The sequence below is a fragment of the Solea solea genome, chromosome 6, assembly GCF_958295425.1.
Source record: "Solea solea chromosome 6, fSolSol10.1, whole genome shotgun sequence".
Lineage (NCBI taxonomy): Eukaryota > Metazoa > Chordata > Actinopteri > Pleuronectiformes > Soleidae > Solea > Solea solea.
Genome location: NC_081139.1, coordinates 2,078,650 through 2,094,632, shown reverse-complemented (window position 1 = coordinate 2,094,632; position 15,983 = coordinate 2,078,650). Strand labels below are relative to the sequence as shown.

General features: G+C 40.2%; 1 protein-coding gene across 3 annotated transcripts in view; it reads left to right on the top strand.

The window, feature by feature from the left end:
- The window catches only part of celsr2 (cadherin, EGF LAG seven-pass G-type receptor 2), a 77,508-nt gene that overhangs the window by 18,832 nt on the left and 42,693 nt on the right, over window positions 1-15,983 (top strand). For all 3 annotated transcript variants that reach the window (XM_058630931.1, XM_058630929.1, XM_058630928.1), the window contains exons 2-3: window positions 3,118-3,807; window positions 10,717-10,939. In XM_058630931.1, coding sequence (XP_058486914.1) covers window positions 3,118-3,807; window positions 10,717-10,939 — 913 coding nt within the window. The remainder of the gene's footprint in view (window positions 1-3,117; window positions 3,808-10,716; window positions 10,940-15,983) is intronic.

Below are 15,983 nucleotides of genomic sequence, written 5' to 3'. Positions count from 1 at the left end.
TTTTTGTCTTCTTCTGTGTTGTTGAGTCAAAGTTATGATTCAGTTTATATTGCATTTTTAGTTGTGATATAAGAAGAAGAAGTCACAAAATTAGACCTTTTTTTTTCTTTTTGTTCATAAAAACGAGCCAAGTGAACTTTGAATGTGACGAAATTTCTCAAATTCAATTTCATTTTAAATCATCAGATTGTCTAAGTTAAAAAGGATATAAGACACTCTACGTTGCACATTCTTATAACCTCTGTATATACTGTAAGTGTAAACATAGTGATGGGAAAAAGCAGCCAAATGCTCTGTGTTCTAAGGGTTAATATTTATAATGCAGACTCCTAATGTCATGAAGTTGTGTTGTTTTCCTCAGTTTCTGTGACTCTGTGGTGACTTCACTTCCTCTCCGTCAGTGCACACTCTCTGCTCTGCTTGCATTGATGTATGGATCACCACAACCACCCACACTCACACACACACACATACAGTATACACAAACATATAAAGTGTACATATACATACCAACACACACAATGCTGTACACTGTCTTTGGCAGTCCTGTGTGTTTAATCTTTTCCCTGGCGCCACTTCCTCGCTGAAAGCATTCCTGGCACCCAGAAGCCCAGAGGGGGTCGGGCTCTGGGGTTGAAAGCAGCATCACACTTCAGAGCTGGCACCTTGTCTTCTTTACCAACTAAGCATCCCTCTTTATCTTCTTTTTGGCCCAAAGTGCTCCACTTCTCCTCCGCTCCTGAGCGGAGTATCGCTCCACGGAGAATGACCTCTTTGAAGGATGGTCTGGTCCCTTTCAGGAGAGATTCTCCTCGCGCTCACTTTCCCAGGGCTGCGTCCACGTACCGGGGCTCTGCCCAAACTCAGCTCCCAAGCAACAGTGACAATCGGTGGAAGATGTTATTAAAGCAGAGTCTGTCTTGATACGTGGCCTCAGTGTTCAGCAAGCAGAGTCTGTTCTCTGGTCACTGTTCACTGTTCACTGTTTCTGGCTATGAGAACAAGTACATGGTCCGGGCTTTTCCAGTCCAAATAATCCAACTGCTGTACATAGAGTTTATAGTTATTGCTAGTTTGCAACTCTTGTCCCTAGTTGTGCTTTTACATGGACAGTATAATAACACACACACATGATCAAACACTTTAAAACTACACTACAACACAGAACCACATGCTAAAATGACATAACGCATTAAAATGTAAACGCATATACGTGACAACTACAAGCTAAACTACATTTCACACAGTAGCAATTGTCAAATAATAAATATGAAACATAATCAGTGATAATCAATAAAGTATGATAAAACTACATTTGATAAGTCAAGTCAAATAAACCTGATATACATAAAACTATTAATGGGTACAGCTCTGTTTTTCTTTGAACTATTATTAATATTTGATATGTATATTTAAGGTTGAGGTAGTTTCAAAGTGGAAACAAATATTAATATATATTATTTTTACAGCAGTTTTTTGGGAAGGTGACATTTTTTGCCACTAGAGACAAATTAGTGAGTTTTTTAAAGGAACTCTTCAGGTTAAAATCACACATAGAGTTTAGTTCTTATTCTATAATAATATATGCATTAGCCAGTTAGCAAAAGCCCAGAAGTTGTTGTTTTTTTATATTAAATATTAATTTATTCATTCATTCATTTATAACATGATGAAGAGTTGTATCTGTTGTCGTGAATTTGTCTGACGGAGAAGATGGTTTGTGTTCTCCTGTTCATACATGGGTGCTTTCCTTGTGTACACAGGTGTGTGTGTGTGTGTGTGTGTGTGTGTTTACAGTAAAGTGTGAATTAGAGGAGCGACCCCGCTTGTGTCTGTCCTTTGATTTCTTTCCCCCCCACTTCCTCTGCTAAGGCCACATTATTACTGTGCTGGAAACACTTGACTGAGAGCAGAGGGATTAAAGCCGTGTCAAACATGCTTCTCTGTCTCACTTCCTCTATGAACCCCCCCCCCCCCTCGCTCTCCTGTCCTCCGCCTTTTCCTCCCCCCTTTTCTCTTTGGCACTCTGTGTTTAAACTCAGTGCTTGCCAAACAAGGATCTGGTAACTTTGCTGCTGTTTGTTTGTGTGGGTTCCTGCACACAGGTTCTGCTCTCTGGCCGGCGTCCAAACGCCGCGACACAAAGCAGCCCATTGATTACACTTGAGGGAGAAAGTGAGACTTGTTTTCATCACATATTTGAGTTGATTAAGCTTGTTTTTCACAAACCTGCAGTGAGATGTAGTAAATAATAGTGTTTTCTCTCTGTGATGGCGGTGAGATGATACAACGCAACAACACGGCAACTTATATAAAAGATAAGTGAGATAACTTAGATAAAATGATATGAATTCAGTGAATTTAAAGGTAAACACACAGTTTAGAAAACTGCTTTTTTCCATTACTATGTTTAAACATACAGTATATACAGAGGGTATAAGAATGTGCAATATACAGTGTCTTATTTTTTTTTTTCAGCACAACCTAGGAAATCTGATGACATTTTTTTAACTTTCACCAACTATATAAACACACCTGAGCAAAAACTACTCAAAATGTTTTAAAATCAAATTGAATTTGTGAAATTAGAAAATACATCACAGTTCAAAGTTCACTTGGCTCGTTTTTATGCACAAATAGTAAAGAAAAACCGTCTATTTTGTGACTTCTGCACAATTATTGCTACTTTATATCACGACTAAACATGCGATATACAATGAATCATAACTTTGACTCAACAATGCATAAGTAGACTTAATAGTATTTCAACTTAATATTAAAGACTCAGTAAAAAATCTACTTATTGTGTTAATCCACATGTTGTGTGACTGAAATCAGACCGTGTGACAAACTGAACTTCCCTCTTATTACTTTTTGTTCTTTGTTATCTGTTGTTGTTTTTTTTTTAATTTGGAGAGCTTGAAAGTCCATCCATACATCTTCTACCGCTTTATCCTCCACATGAGGGTCTCAGGGGGAGTCACAGATCGCCAGTCCATAGCTTGAAAGTCCATTCCACTATCCCTTCCTCCTGCTTGCATCCCTGTCAGAATGTGTCCCTCACATAAGAACACAGCCGTCATCACTCACTGTTTTCCTTCTGCTCTCTTCTTGCAGACGGTGTCCACTCTGTTTCGGCCCAGTGTCTTCTCCAAGTCACCATCATCACAGACGAAATGTTGTCCAACAGTATCACGCTGAGGTTGGCCAACACCTCGCAGGAGCACTTCCTCTCCCTGCTGCTGTCGCAGTTCCTGGACGGCGTGGCCCGCGTCCTGTCCGCGGCCCCCGAAGACGTCGTCATCTTCAACATCCAGGACGACACGGACGTCAGCGCTCGCATCCTCAACGTCAGCCTGTCTGTGGCCGTGCCGCTGTTTGTGGAGGGACACCAGCGACCCGGAGGCCGCAGCCACGGAGGCGACAGGCCCGGCGGCGGTGAGTTCTTTGGCTCGGAGGAGCTCCAGGAGAGGTTGTATCTGAACCGCAGCCTCCTCGCACAGATCTCCTCGCAGGAGGTGCTGCCCTTCGATGACAACATCTGCCTCCGCGAGCCGTGTGAGAACTACATGAAGTGCGTGTCCGTGCTGAAGTTTGACAGCCTGGCGCCGTTTGTGGCGTCCGACACCATCCTGTTCAGACCCATCCACCCCATCGCCGGGCTCCGCTGCCGCTGCCCCACCGGCTTCACGGGAGACTACTGTGAGACGGAGATCGACCTCTGCTACTCCAAACCCTGCGGAGCGCACGGAGCGTGTCGAAGCAGAGAGGGAGGCTACACCTGCGAGTGCTTTGAGGACTACACAGGTGAGAAACTGCAGTTTACTCATGTATTAACAGAGCAGTGCCGCAGGTGCACACTGGCTAAATTGCCGTGGGAATAATACACAATTCCTTATATGGACATCCTGTGGGTGTGTGTTTATAGGTCACATATTCAGGCTTTAAAAAATTTGATTTTTCTTTCTTCTTTTGTGTTGTTGAGTCAAAATTATGACTCATTTTATATCGCATACATTTTATTTGAAAAGAGAGTAGCGATACTTGTGCACAAGTCACAAAATAGACCGTTTTAATTTTAATTTTGTTCATAAAAACGAGCCAAGCAAACGTTGAAATGTGACGTGTTTTAATATAGTCATGAAAAAAACAGCCTAAATGCTCTGTGTTGTAAGGGTTAGTTACTCGTGACGCAGTGTTGTCTTTTTATGGTCTCACTTAATTACAAAAAAAATTAAAAAAAAAAAAAAATCAATTGACTTAGTTACTGTTGCTATGCACTTCAAAGATGGAGTTTATAGTCAGTACGTTTACATGCACAGTTCATTGGATGACTGCACTAGCAGAGAATCAATTTATTGACTTAAATGTACCCACCTCTGCTACGACAGGTGGTGGTATGTCCCCATTTTAACATCTTAGTATAAAGTAGGGCTGAATAATGAATTGAAATTTTATTTAATCACCATTAAGACTATAATGCAAATTTTAAATCACAGGAGGTGCAATATTTGTCAAAATATCATCAGGTTCATTATTACCTATGCTCATCTTATTCTACAGACGTTTTTTGAATGAAAATGAGAATAAATAATGTAAAGATTCCCTCTGATATCACAAATCATATCACAGTCACAACTCGTGTCTAAATAATCAGATATTAGATATTAATTCAAAATCATTCAGCCCTAGTATTAAGTGTTTTCCGACCTATTGACCTTTTAGGTCACAGAACTTTAACTGGTGACTAGTTATTAGCATGTCGGGCACCATTCCAACTCTTTTTTGCTGCTGTGTTCTTCTTCTTCTGTTCTTCTCTTTCTTTTTAATTTGCTTCTCAGAGTTTGTTGTAAATACCACACGCTGTGTATCTTCATTTTTTACATGGAATGTACCAAGCCTGCAGCTCATTGCATAACCAGTGCACGTTGTTGTCCTCTCATCGCAGTTCGAGGTGCGTGTGTGGTCACAATCGAGAGTGTAGATTCCCCTCCTGAGCCTGTGGGAACCTGACACATGAGTTTGAGCAAAATATTTGTCTGCCTTTTAGGAGAATTTCCACAGTGAAACAGTTCAAAGCTTTCATACATACAACAGAATACTTAATCAGTCATTCTCTTACGCATCGCCTTCTATGTTCTGAGGCAAAAACTCCCACTTTGGCCTCCGTCCTCCCATGAATGCATATGTTAGAGAAGCCACGGCCTGTGGTTTTAACCATGTGCGGTCCTTATGTACACAATACGCCGCCGTGTTTTCAGGCAAATATTGTGACAGATTAAGGTTTGAAATGAGCGCAAACATGTCGGTACATCTGTATCCGCCGTCGCTGGGTAATTAACACTGATTACTAGTTACAGTTTCTAAGACATGACTGCATTCTTCCCGCTTCCAGGAGGGGAGTTTGAGTTCCACAGTCCACACGTTTTCCCTCTGCCTGCACATATGTGTGATGACACCAGCAGAAGGTGAAAGGTCACATGTCACTGTCACTCCTCATGTTAATTTCCTCTCGTGCTTCTCAAAGATCCCGGGGGAGCTTTAATGTCTACATCTGTCGCAGTCACCGGCCTCTTTGTAGTGACCACTTATTGATCGCTTGATTATTGCTTTTGCAGTGAACACAAGTTCTGCCTTTACTCAGTCTGTTCATGCTTTATTTCTTTTTCTTCATCTTTGGTCAGAATCTACCGCGACACTCACAGTCTCATCCCAGGCTGTCAGAGTGGAACATGTTTCAAAGCTAACATCCACAGAAATGATGATATGACGCACTGTGTTTCCTCACGAGAGCTTATTTTAGAGGCTCAGGGACTTCAGCGTGAGCTTTACACAGTGCAGAAAACAAGAAACATCAGTTTTCACTAGTAGTTGTGTTGCTGAGCAGAGCAGAGGAAGGAAATCATTAATTATAGATGACTACAACACAGGACAACACAGGATAGAAGGTGACTCCTGGCTGTAAAATGTCCCTGTGGTACAAACACCTGAGATAAATAAAAAAAGATAGATAGATAGATAGATAGATAGATTGGATTAAACTGCTGTTCTTCATCCTTATACTTATTTAAAATGTTTATTATTATTTATATGTACATATATCAAACTGCACACACGATGTTGAGATAAAGAGGACAGAAACGTCTGTTTTAGGGACCGTGTAGAGTGAATTTATCACAGTTGGCAGCAGAATTGCTAATGTGTTGCAGGAATTCTTCCGTCTCTGATCTAAAAAGTTATTCATGTCCTCAAAGGGTTAAAGATTTTTTCTGTTTCATGGTTTAGGGAAAAGAGATGAGTAGAAAGAGAGTTTAAAGAGGAACATGAATAAAATTCTAATTTGTGCCGTATGAATATTAAGTCACTTACCCCCATCTTGTAGTGGAGAGGTTAAGTGGGTCAAATCATTCTGTGACTGACAGTCTGACTTTGTCTTTGAAGCACCACTGGATGGTTCATGATGTGTGATTATAATGTAACACACTACACTCTGCTTTACACCCATTATATTTATCATTTATGACCAAGATGACAGTTTGTAACTAAATCTTTGCATTTACAAATATCTTGCTTTGCAAAAAGGTTTCGTTTGTTGCCATGGAGAGTAATAAATAATGACTCAAATAATACACACTTTTTAATTCCTAATCATTTTAAAGGATGTTGTTGTAGGTCATGTAAAAAAAAAACAACAACTTGAAAATGTGTGTTTGTTCACACCAGCATCGACACTGATAAGAGGTCAAATAACAGAAACACCTCATTTATAATATAATGCGATAATGTAATAAATAAAATGTAAGGTCTGTGAGTGAATGCAACTAGAAACACACACCTAATCACATAGATATATATTACTACATATTATCTTTGTAGTAATAGTTTGGCCAATCACTTTCATGTCATGATTAACTTCATAGTCACTAAAATAAGCTGAGCTTCAGAATGTTCACATGCTTGTGTTTTGTGCTCTCAGTAATGGCGTCGCTTCCATTATTCCTTTAACCTTGTTTTTTTTTTCTGCACATATTTGTGGAGCTGTTTAGAAACAGTACTGATACAGTATGTGTTGGTGTGTGAGTGTGTGTGTGAGTGTGTGAGTGTGTGGGCTCAATCCCTCAGAGTCCAGGTTGAGTGGCTCTCACATATTCCTACACACAGCTGTGGGTGTTGATGCTGAAACTGTAGGTGCTTTTAACAGGACTCGGCCGAGGGAGAGCGAGGGGGAGGGGGAGGGGGAGGGTGAGGGGGAGAGCAAACGTGTGTGAGTGGGTAAAGTGGGTGTACGCTCGCTGGGTTTCATTGAGAGCAGCATCGGCCACAGTTAGCTACTCAAAAACCCTCATGAGAGTGAAGCTGGATCTGAAACTGATCATTTCAGATGTTTCAGTCACATGATCCCACTTCTCTGCTTTAATGAGTCAAATGTGGGGTCAAATCTAAGGGACCAAAAACATGTAAACCACCGGTGTCACACTCATTTTAGTTCAGGGTTCACAAACACAATTTGATCTCAAGTGGGCCGTACCACTAAAATAATAACATAATAACCTATAAACAACAAGATCTCCAAATATTTCTCTTTGTTTTACATTTAATGAAGTTTTATCTTCATTTCTTTACATTTCTTGAGAAAAATAAGTGCAATTTCAACAATATTATGCAAAAGTTTAGCATTCACACATGTGCATAACAACATACAGATCACAGTGGATGTACAAGAGGCACACCACGTTTAACCACAGGTGTCTGAAACTGACAAATATAGTCATATAATTATAATTTATTAACACATTTGTCGTGCGGGCCGGATTCGACCCTCAGGTGGGCCCGTTCTAGCCCGTGGGCTGTATGTTTGACACCCCTGCTCTATTCCATCACCTTGCACAGTGTTGGGCGGGCCGCATGTAATCGATTGGAGGGCCAAATGTGGCCCCCGGGCCACCAGTTTGACACATGTGGGCTAGGGAATGCGTTATGTACACGAGGGTCCTCACTATGAATGAAGTGCAAACATGCATGTGTGTGTTTCCTCTTTAGGACCTTAAACACTGACCATGTCAGGACCAGTAGTCCTCATTGAACCCAACACCTGGTCCTAGTGAAGAAGAAGAACTTTATTTCTGAGAAACTGATTGTCGGGGTAGTGCTTTGGTTAGTCTGTCCAACTGGATGGAAGTTAATGAGAGTTCTTAAGAGGATAGCTGGGCAAACCTGTGTGTGTGTGTGTGTGTGTGTGTGTGTGGTGGACAACTGTTGGACCGTAGGCGTCGCCAGATGGTATCAGGAAATAAAGATACAGTCATCGTCTTTGGAGTGAAAGCTTTGCATCCTGTTGATGCTGAACGAGAAGATGTTTTTCACACGTTCATCCTGAAACTCAGCATGAGAATGACATGATGAAACAAAGAGGCTCATTGTGACATGTTTGTCTTCCCTGTGATGATGAGACTTTCAAAATGCATGTGTTTGTTTACGTGTTTATGTGAAAAGACAAAAACTAGTGAAAACTAGTGAGTGTTCACGCTGCTATTATCAAATCATACCACAGCAGTGATGGAAATGAACACCTGCCAAACACTGATGAATTAACCCTTAGAACACACAGCTTTTGTCCATTACTATGTTTAAACATACAGAGATCATAAGAATGTGCAACATAGAGTGACTTACATCCTTTTTTTCAGCACAACCTAGGCATCTTTTCACCAACTATATAAACACACCTGAGCAAAAACGACTCAAAATGTTTCAAAATGTTTTAAAATTTCCCAAATTCAATCAGAATTTGTGAAATTTGTGAAATACGTCACAGTCCAAACAAAAAGAAATGAAAAATGCTCTATTTCTGTACAATAATTGCTATTTTATATCACGACTAAAAATGTGATATCAAATGAATCATAACTTTGACTCAACAACACATAAGAAGACAAAAGAAAAACATTCAAGTCTGAATATGTGACCTATAAACAACCCCCCCCCCCCCCCCCCCAGGATGTCCATATAGGAGTTGTGTATTATTCCCACTAGGGAATAATTATTACCAGGGTTAATAAATAAATAAATAAACTAGAAACACTTGCTTGAAATGAGGCAAGAGATTGTGAATGTTGTGTCCAGGCTCCTCTGTATTCTTTAGTTCATCCAGAGGGATCCACCTGCCGTGTTTCACTCAGGAGAGCGAATGCTCCTGTTTCCTAGCAGCTCAGACACACCTGTTCAGGTCCACAGTCCCTGAGGAAATGCTGCCTGTGTTCACAGTTACATGAACGTTATAAACTCGTTATCATTCTTATGTCAGATTAACAAACACTGAGACCCAGAGTGGTGGAGTTTTCTTTAAGGATCAGTTCCTGGTCTTATCGTTCAGACTTCACTTCATTTGTAGTCCCATGTTATTGTTGTTATGTCATTAGTTTGTGATCAACACAGTTATTTTAAATTTGAATATAAAGAATACTTCAAGTTAATATTCTTTAGATCTGTTACGGAGGTTTTTGATGATCAGGTCGTTGACGATGGAACCTCTGGAGTCATAAGGTTATAAGAATATGTGAGTAATTCAACTTTAAACTTATCCAGGTGTACAGATGAAATAAATATAATAAGCACAAACCAATAATAGAGAGCATGGCTGCAGTAAAAATAAACACGGGTTTTGTGAGGTGTCTGTGCAATTTGCTGCCATTAAAGATTCATGCTGTAAACAGAGAAAGGTGACATGTTTGAATTATTGATCAGGTTATTGGTTGAATTGTGACAGAGAGCCTTTCTCCACCGCGCTGTCCAGCTCTCAGTCAGGTATCAGCTGAACGTATCTATATTTTTAAGTGAAATCAGACTTAAATCACTTAAACTTAAATCACACGCTCAATGTTTGACCACAGCGACGGCCTGAGAAGAAACCAGGAGTTTTTTACCTCCGGCGAGTCGCTGAATTAATAACGAGGCCGACAGCACTTTAACAGTAAAGGCTTTTATTCTCCAGCCGACCGGACGGCAGAAGCTGTTCGTCATCACGAGGCGTCACGAGGAACATGACAGACTGACAGCTGTTACGCTCTTATTAGTGTGTGACAACTGTACACATGTCAGAACAAGGAGTAAAGTTTTCACTAATGGTTTTTAGAGGTTTCAAAGATGTAGTTGAGACGTTTATGTTATGTTTACTTCATCTTCTGTTAAGGTTGACCTCAAAAGCTGTTTTGGGGTATTTAACTTATTATTATCCAGACTTTTGGGTCCAGACGTTCTTCAGGTGAGACTAAGGATGGTACATTAGCACTTTTATTGTCTCTGATACTGATATCCAATCCAATCCAATCCAACTTTATTTATAAAGCACTTTAAAAAACAACAACAGCTGAAACAAAGTGCTGTACAACAGAGATAAATGAGATAAGATAAATAAAATATAAGAATGACGTCATAGGCCTAGATAACAAACAATAAAAACATACAATAAAACAATAAAGTACTGTAGTAAGTATTAAATGTCACATTTTATTTTCCATGCACTCACGTGTGTTTGTGACAGTGCAGCTGCAGATTAAGATGAGATGGATAATAATATACAGTCTATAATAGAAGATATTGGGCAACATGGCGTCCCTGAGGTGAAAGCCTGAGGTATCGCTGCTTGTCACAAACCATATTAATCCTCATTTCTCTCCCATCTTTCTCCCTTTTTTCCATCCATCTCCTCGTGTCCAGGGGAACACTGCGAGCTGTCGTCGCGCTCCGGCCGCTGCGCCGCGGGAGTCTGCAGGAACGGCGGCACCTGCGTCAACCTGCTGGTCGGTGGCTTCAAGTGCGAGTGTCCGCCGGGCGGCTACGAGACGCCGTACTGTGAGATGACCACGCGCAACTTCCCCCCGCACTCCTTCCTGACCTTCAAGGGCCTCCGCCAACGCTTTCACTTCACCCTGTCGCTCACGTAAGCAGCTCACCTGCATCGCTCCCACACAGTCCACACACACACACACACACACACACACACTGAAATGTTCTCCCACCTCACATTTATGTAACCATAATGGCGTCTAATAGCAGTAATGGGATCTACCATCTGTGTAGAGCCTCTTTGGTATCATATCGCTGCATATGTGCCAAAAATAGTGAAGCACCCTTTAAATATAATGAGTATTAGTGATGTGTGTGTGTGTGTGTGTGTGTGTGTGCTGTAGTGAAGGTTTGACAGCGAGCTGAAGCAGCAGCAGTGTTTCACAGACTCTTACGTAACACGAGCGTCTTAAGCCTTCAGTCAAAAGTGAGTCTGATCTAATTACAGTTAGTGTCACTGTCAGTCAGTGCTTGGCCTGTTGCCCCTGACGGTCTCTTTAATCTCAACAACAATATGCAAATGAAGTATTACATGTACATATGCAGGAGCACACGCTTGGTGTAGTGGTTAGTGCTCTTGCCTCGGCAGCAGGAAGACTTAGGTCCGAGGCCGGGTCGGAACAAGGGTCTTTCTGCATGTTCTCCTCGTGTGTGTGTTGGTTTTTCTCCGGTTTCCTCTAATATGGGGATTCAATTGACTGTAGGTGTGAGTGTGAGAGCAGGTGGTTGTTTTTCTCATGTGGACGATAAAGTGGTAGAAAATGAATGGATGGATGTAAATATGTCATAGAAAGGCTTTGTCTCAGGTGTATAAACAAAAAGGTTAAGAAAAAACAGAAATATACAAACTTAACGATATATTAATGATGTGATGGAGCGCGGCAGACCAGGAAGTTGGGTCCATAAATTTGAAGTTGCTTGAGGGACCAAAATGTAACGTGACCTTTCCTAAAGTGCTCATTGTATTATTGCAATTTTAACCCTTTAACACCTAAGCCTCAAATATCAATGTGGACGTTTTTTGTTTTTTTTTGCTTATTTTAATCATAAAAGGACCAGAAAATGTCCTGTGAGTAAATGCTTTTGCCCATTTTTCCAATTTAAAATGAAGAAAAACAAAAGGTTTTATTTAAAAGAAAAACACTGTACACGAACACCAGATTTTGCATCTTAAAACAGAAACTTGAACAGTGTAAAAACACATTCAAAATAACATTTGTTTGAGTTTTTGTCTCAATGTGCAAAAACAGGCCAAACAAATGGAAACTATTTACAGGCGTTTTTGCCAACTGTTTCCTCTCTGGTGACAAAGACGCTGATTCGCCGGCTTCCTGCAACAACATGAGTGAAATGACTGTAATAACCACACGTTGACTTTGACGTGCAACTTCTCAGCTTTCAGAAACCGTTGTACGTTTTTTTTTTTGTTGGCACAAACCGTCGCCTAATTACAGTAATGCAAAGTGCACTTGTGTTAACGTGTTCTCTGCGACACACTCTGTGTTATTAAAGGAATACGTCACCGATTCACATTTAGCTTTGTTTTTACTAGAGTAACGGTATAATAACTAGTATATTTGAAAAAATATCTTCATTCTTTTCTTTGTTACGTGCCCATCAGTGACACCTGGTCCTGTTAGCGTAACTGTTATGTTAAAGATGGCGGACACTGTTTACGTTGTGGGAATGAGGTCCCGTCTAAAAAGTGCGGAATTAGCGTCGCAGTTTCAAAAAGAATGAAGATATTTCTCGACTCAGGGGAAACTTTTCAAAAAGATTCCATTATTCTAAGACTTGGATCTTCACAAAATCATCTGTGGGATGAAATCTAGTCCCTGATAAAAGCCGTCTGCTGTGTTTGATATCTGTCACAACAAGAGACAACAAGTATCATCTCTCAAACAGCATCACAGGGAATGTGTTCTGCCATTTTTGTGTTTGTGTCACCTTAGACGTGCTTGGCAGGGCCGACGCTCACAATGGCTGCCAGTGGAAATAATATCCCCTTTGTGGACGTCTCTTAAAGCGAGGTTCGGATGACGATTTCTTTTTTTGATGGAGAACCGCTCAAACCAGTTTAGAACACAGGCAGGTCAGAAAAGCTGTGAAGTAGCTGTGTGATACTGAGAGCTCCAGGCAGGTGAGGTCAACAAGTGGCCTCTGTTACCCGAGTCTGTGCCGATCGGGTTTCTCCCAGAAAGAGCTTCTGTTGTGAACAACGGCCCAGGATGTGCATCTTGTTCTCTCACAGTGACGTCTAATTTTAGGTTCTCTTCCTATCCCACCGTTTGGCTCCGGAGGTTTCACTGAAACACAGAGTGTGTTCGGGTCACAATGGGTTCCAATCAAAGCTGATTATGTTTTTGTTTGTCTTGTACACGTCTAATACTGTGCTGCACACAGGAAGTGATTTGTTGCATGTCAGCAGGTCGGAGTATGCAGCGTAAACATCTGAGTTTCAGCTGCACAAAACGCAGTTTTAAATGCTTCTTGTCCCTGAACACTCCTTCTTTGACGCTGACGAGGTTATAATAGTTTTTGTTTTTATTTCATTTTGACTTTTTGTTTTTAAAAGGAATTAGTTTTACTTCGTTTTTATTTTTTTCCTAAATGCTTAGTTTTATTTTTTTGTAATATGGAGTATTTATTTGCCAGGTGCAAGATTCAAAAAAGATAATAATGATAATTATAAATATTTTGTCTCAAATACCATCTTTCAAAAGTGCAGGCAGAGAAAAAATAAACATACTTCATATGAACACAAAATGATTATGTTTGAAATGAATATACAAATTTACATTTTCTCTTTAGCATGAGTTAGTTTTGTTAGTTTTCGTTAACTATAGATAGATAGATAGATAGATAGATAGATAGATACTTTATTCATCTCACAGAGAAATTCACACAACAATATATAATAACAACAACAACAATAATAATCACCAATAGTGACACACAGAGGAGACCAGAGGAGCTAACGATATTTGTTTCCATTTCTAAATAACGCTATCACATTTTTTTCCCACTCACAGGTTGTAAACATGTCCCTCCCCCGTCTGCTGCTGTCTTATGGACCGCAGCATGTTAGCACAGAGTGACATACTTCCATTCATAACGGAAGACTGGTTGTTATTTTTACTGATGGCTGCCTAATGTGACATGCAGTGATGCCAGCTGAATCACGGTTTAGTTCTGGCTGATTACTCTCAGAGCTCAGAGAGCTGAGCTGCCTTTTAAATCGCTCAAGTCAAAAGACTACGAGAGGAGACTGTGGATCGGGATTCCAGCTGACGTTGTGTTATTTTTTCCACCACAGGATGTGTAGAGTCTGTCTCTCCACTGACTACAGTATTATCAGCTGCAGCATCGGCATCCTCTTCTCTCTGAGGTCGTGATTATCTCACGTTTTTTCCTCAGTAAGCAGGTCAGCAGTGTCGTGCCCTCCGGCTCCTCTCCTGCTCAAAAACAACTGCACAAACATCACTGTATAGAATACACACAGTGTATATATATACTGTATATAGTATATATCATTGTGATTGACCTTTTTTGAAACAGAGATAATCAGAGGGGAAAATGAAGCTGGAGTAAATGAGTTGTAGAGCACAGATGGTGTGAAGGCTCACACACTCACTGCTCTCAGTCGTCCACAGGAGGATCACTGTGGGATGGCTAATGGAGACTGTTGTTAGGGCTGGATTTATTCTTTTCTTTTCTTTTTTTTCTTGTCCTTATAACACACTTTCACATGTATCAGTGACCCATTTCCACACGATCAGATTTACCACAGTTGACAGGTAAAACGGGATATTTTTAAATCCCCACCACCACCACAGACTTTGATCCCATTTAGAACGTGAGTTTCTGAAAGCAGGACAGTGGAGGGGGGAGGATGCGGGTTTAAAAACTCATTTATCCCCCAGAATCATGATATTTCTACTCGTGTGATCAACAGAAACCTCAAAAAAGGATCTTATTTATGATTATTTGTATTATTTGGCAATCGGTGCAAGCCGTGTCCTACTTTAGAAGCTCTATTCATTTTTATTTCATTTTAACACTTTCTTTTCTACTTGGCCTTATTTATTTATTTATTTACTTATTTATTCATTCATTCATTCATTTATTTATTCATTTATTTTATTATTAGAAATAGATGTTTGTGACTGACTGACATGTGACAGTGTTTCATTTTGGTGTAAGGGGGGAAAAGAAAATTGAATTGCTCTCATCTTAAAAATCAAGCCACGATACAAAGAACCAGAACTTCACCACAAATCAAACTGATACCCAAGAATCCCCTTTCCCCTTATGAGGAGTTTAATGTATATAAATGTATCAAAATGTGCATCAATATCTTAAGGTCATGCAACACAATGACCTTTATATATCTCTCAGTTTGAGGCTGTGTGTTCTCCATCATTAAAAAGTACATATCGTAACTTCATCTTTTCCTCTGAAGCTTCTTCCTTCATGCAATAATGTGATCCACACTCACACACACACACACACACACACACACCCCCACACCCCGCCCATTTAACATTGCCCTACTTTCCCCCGTCTCTGTGTTGTAGCGTGATTTCTATTCGCGGCACGTAGATTGTGGAATCCTCGTCTGTGTCTGTGCTGCAAATATCTTCTTTTTCTTTTCATACATATATATATATATATATATATATATATATATATGGAACTTGGCCTCGTGCTTATGATTAACCTTCAGTTATCTTTGCAAGATTAAGTCGACTTTGATGAATTCCGGATTCTCATTTTCATCCTCGTGACTTAAACATCGCTCCGTACGTTATTGTGTGAGAGGAACATCTCACTGTGAGAAGAGAAATATGAGGCCAAACCTGTTACTATGGAGAACACGTATCACTGACAGTATATGTGCTTACAGTACACGTGTAACATATAGATATTGAGTGATTATTGATTATTTTGCAGGTTCAGACTCACATAACCTCATTATAAAGAAACACAGCAGTGCGGCCCTTTGATGTTGGAGGGAAAACATTATTATTATTATTATTGTTATTATTATTATTACATATTATTTTTGTCACGCTTCGGCTGCACCGATTTTAGAATCAACTGATGACTGTTGACATCAGTATTATTTATTTAAGGTA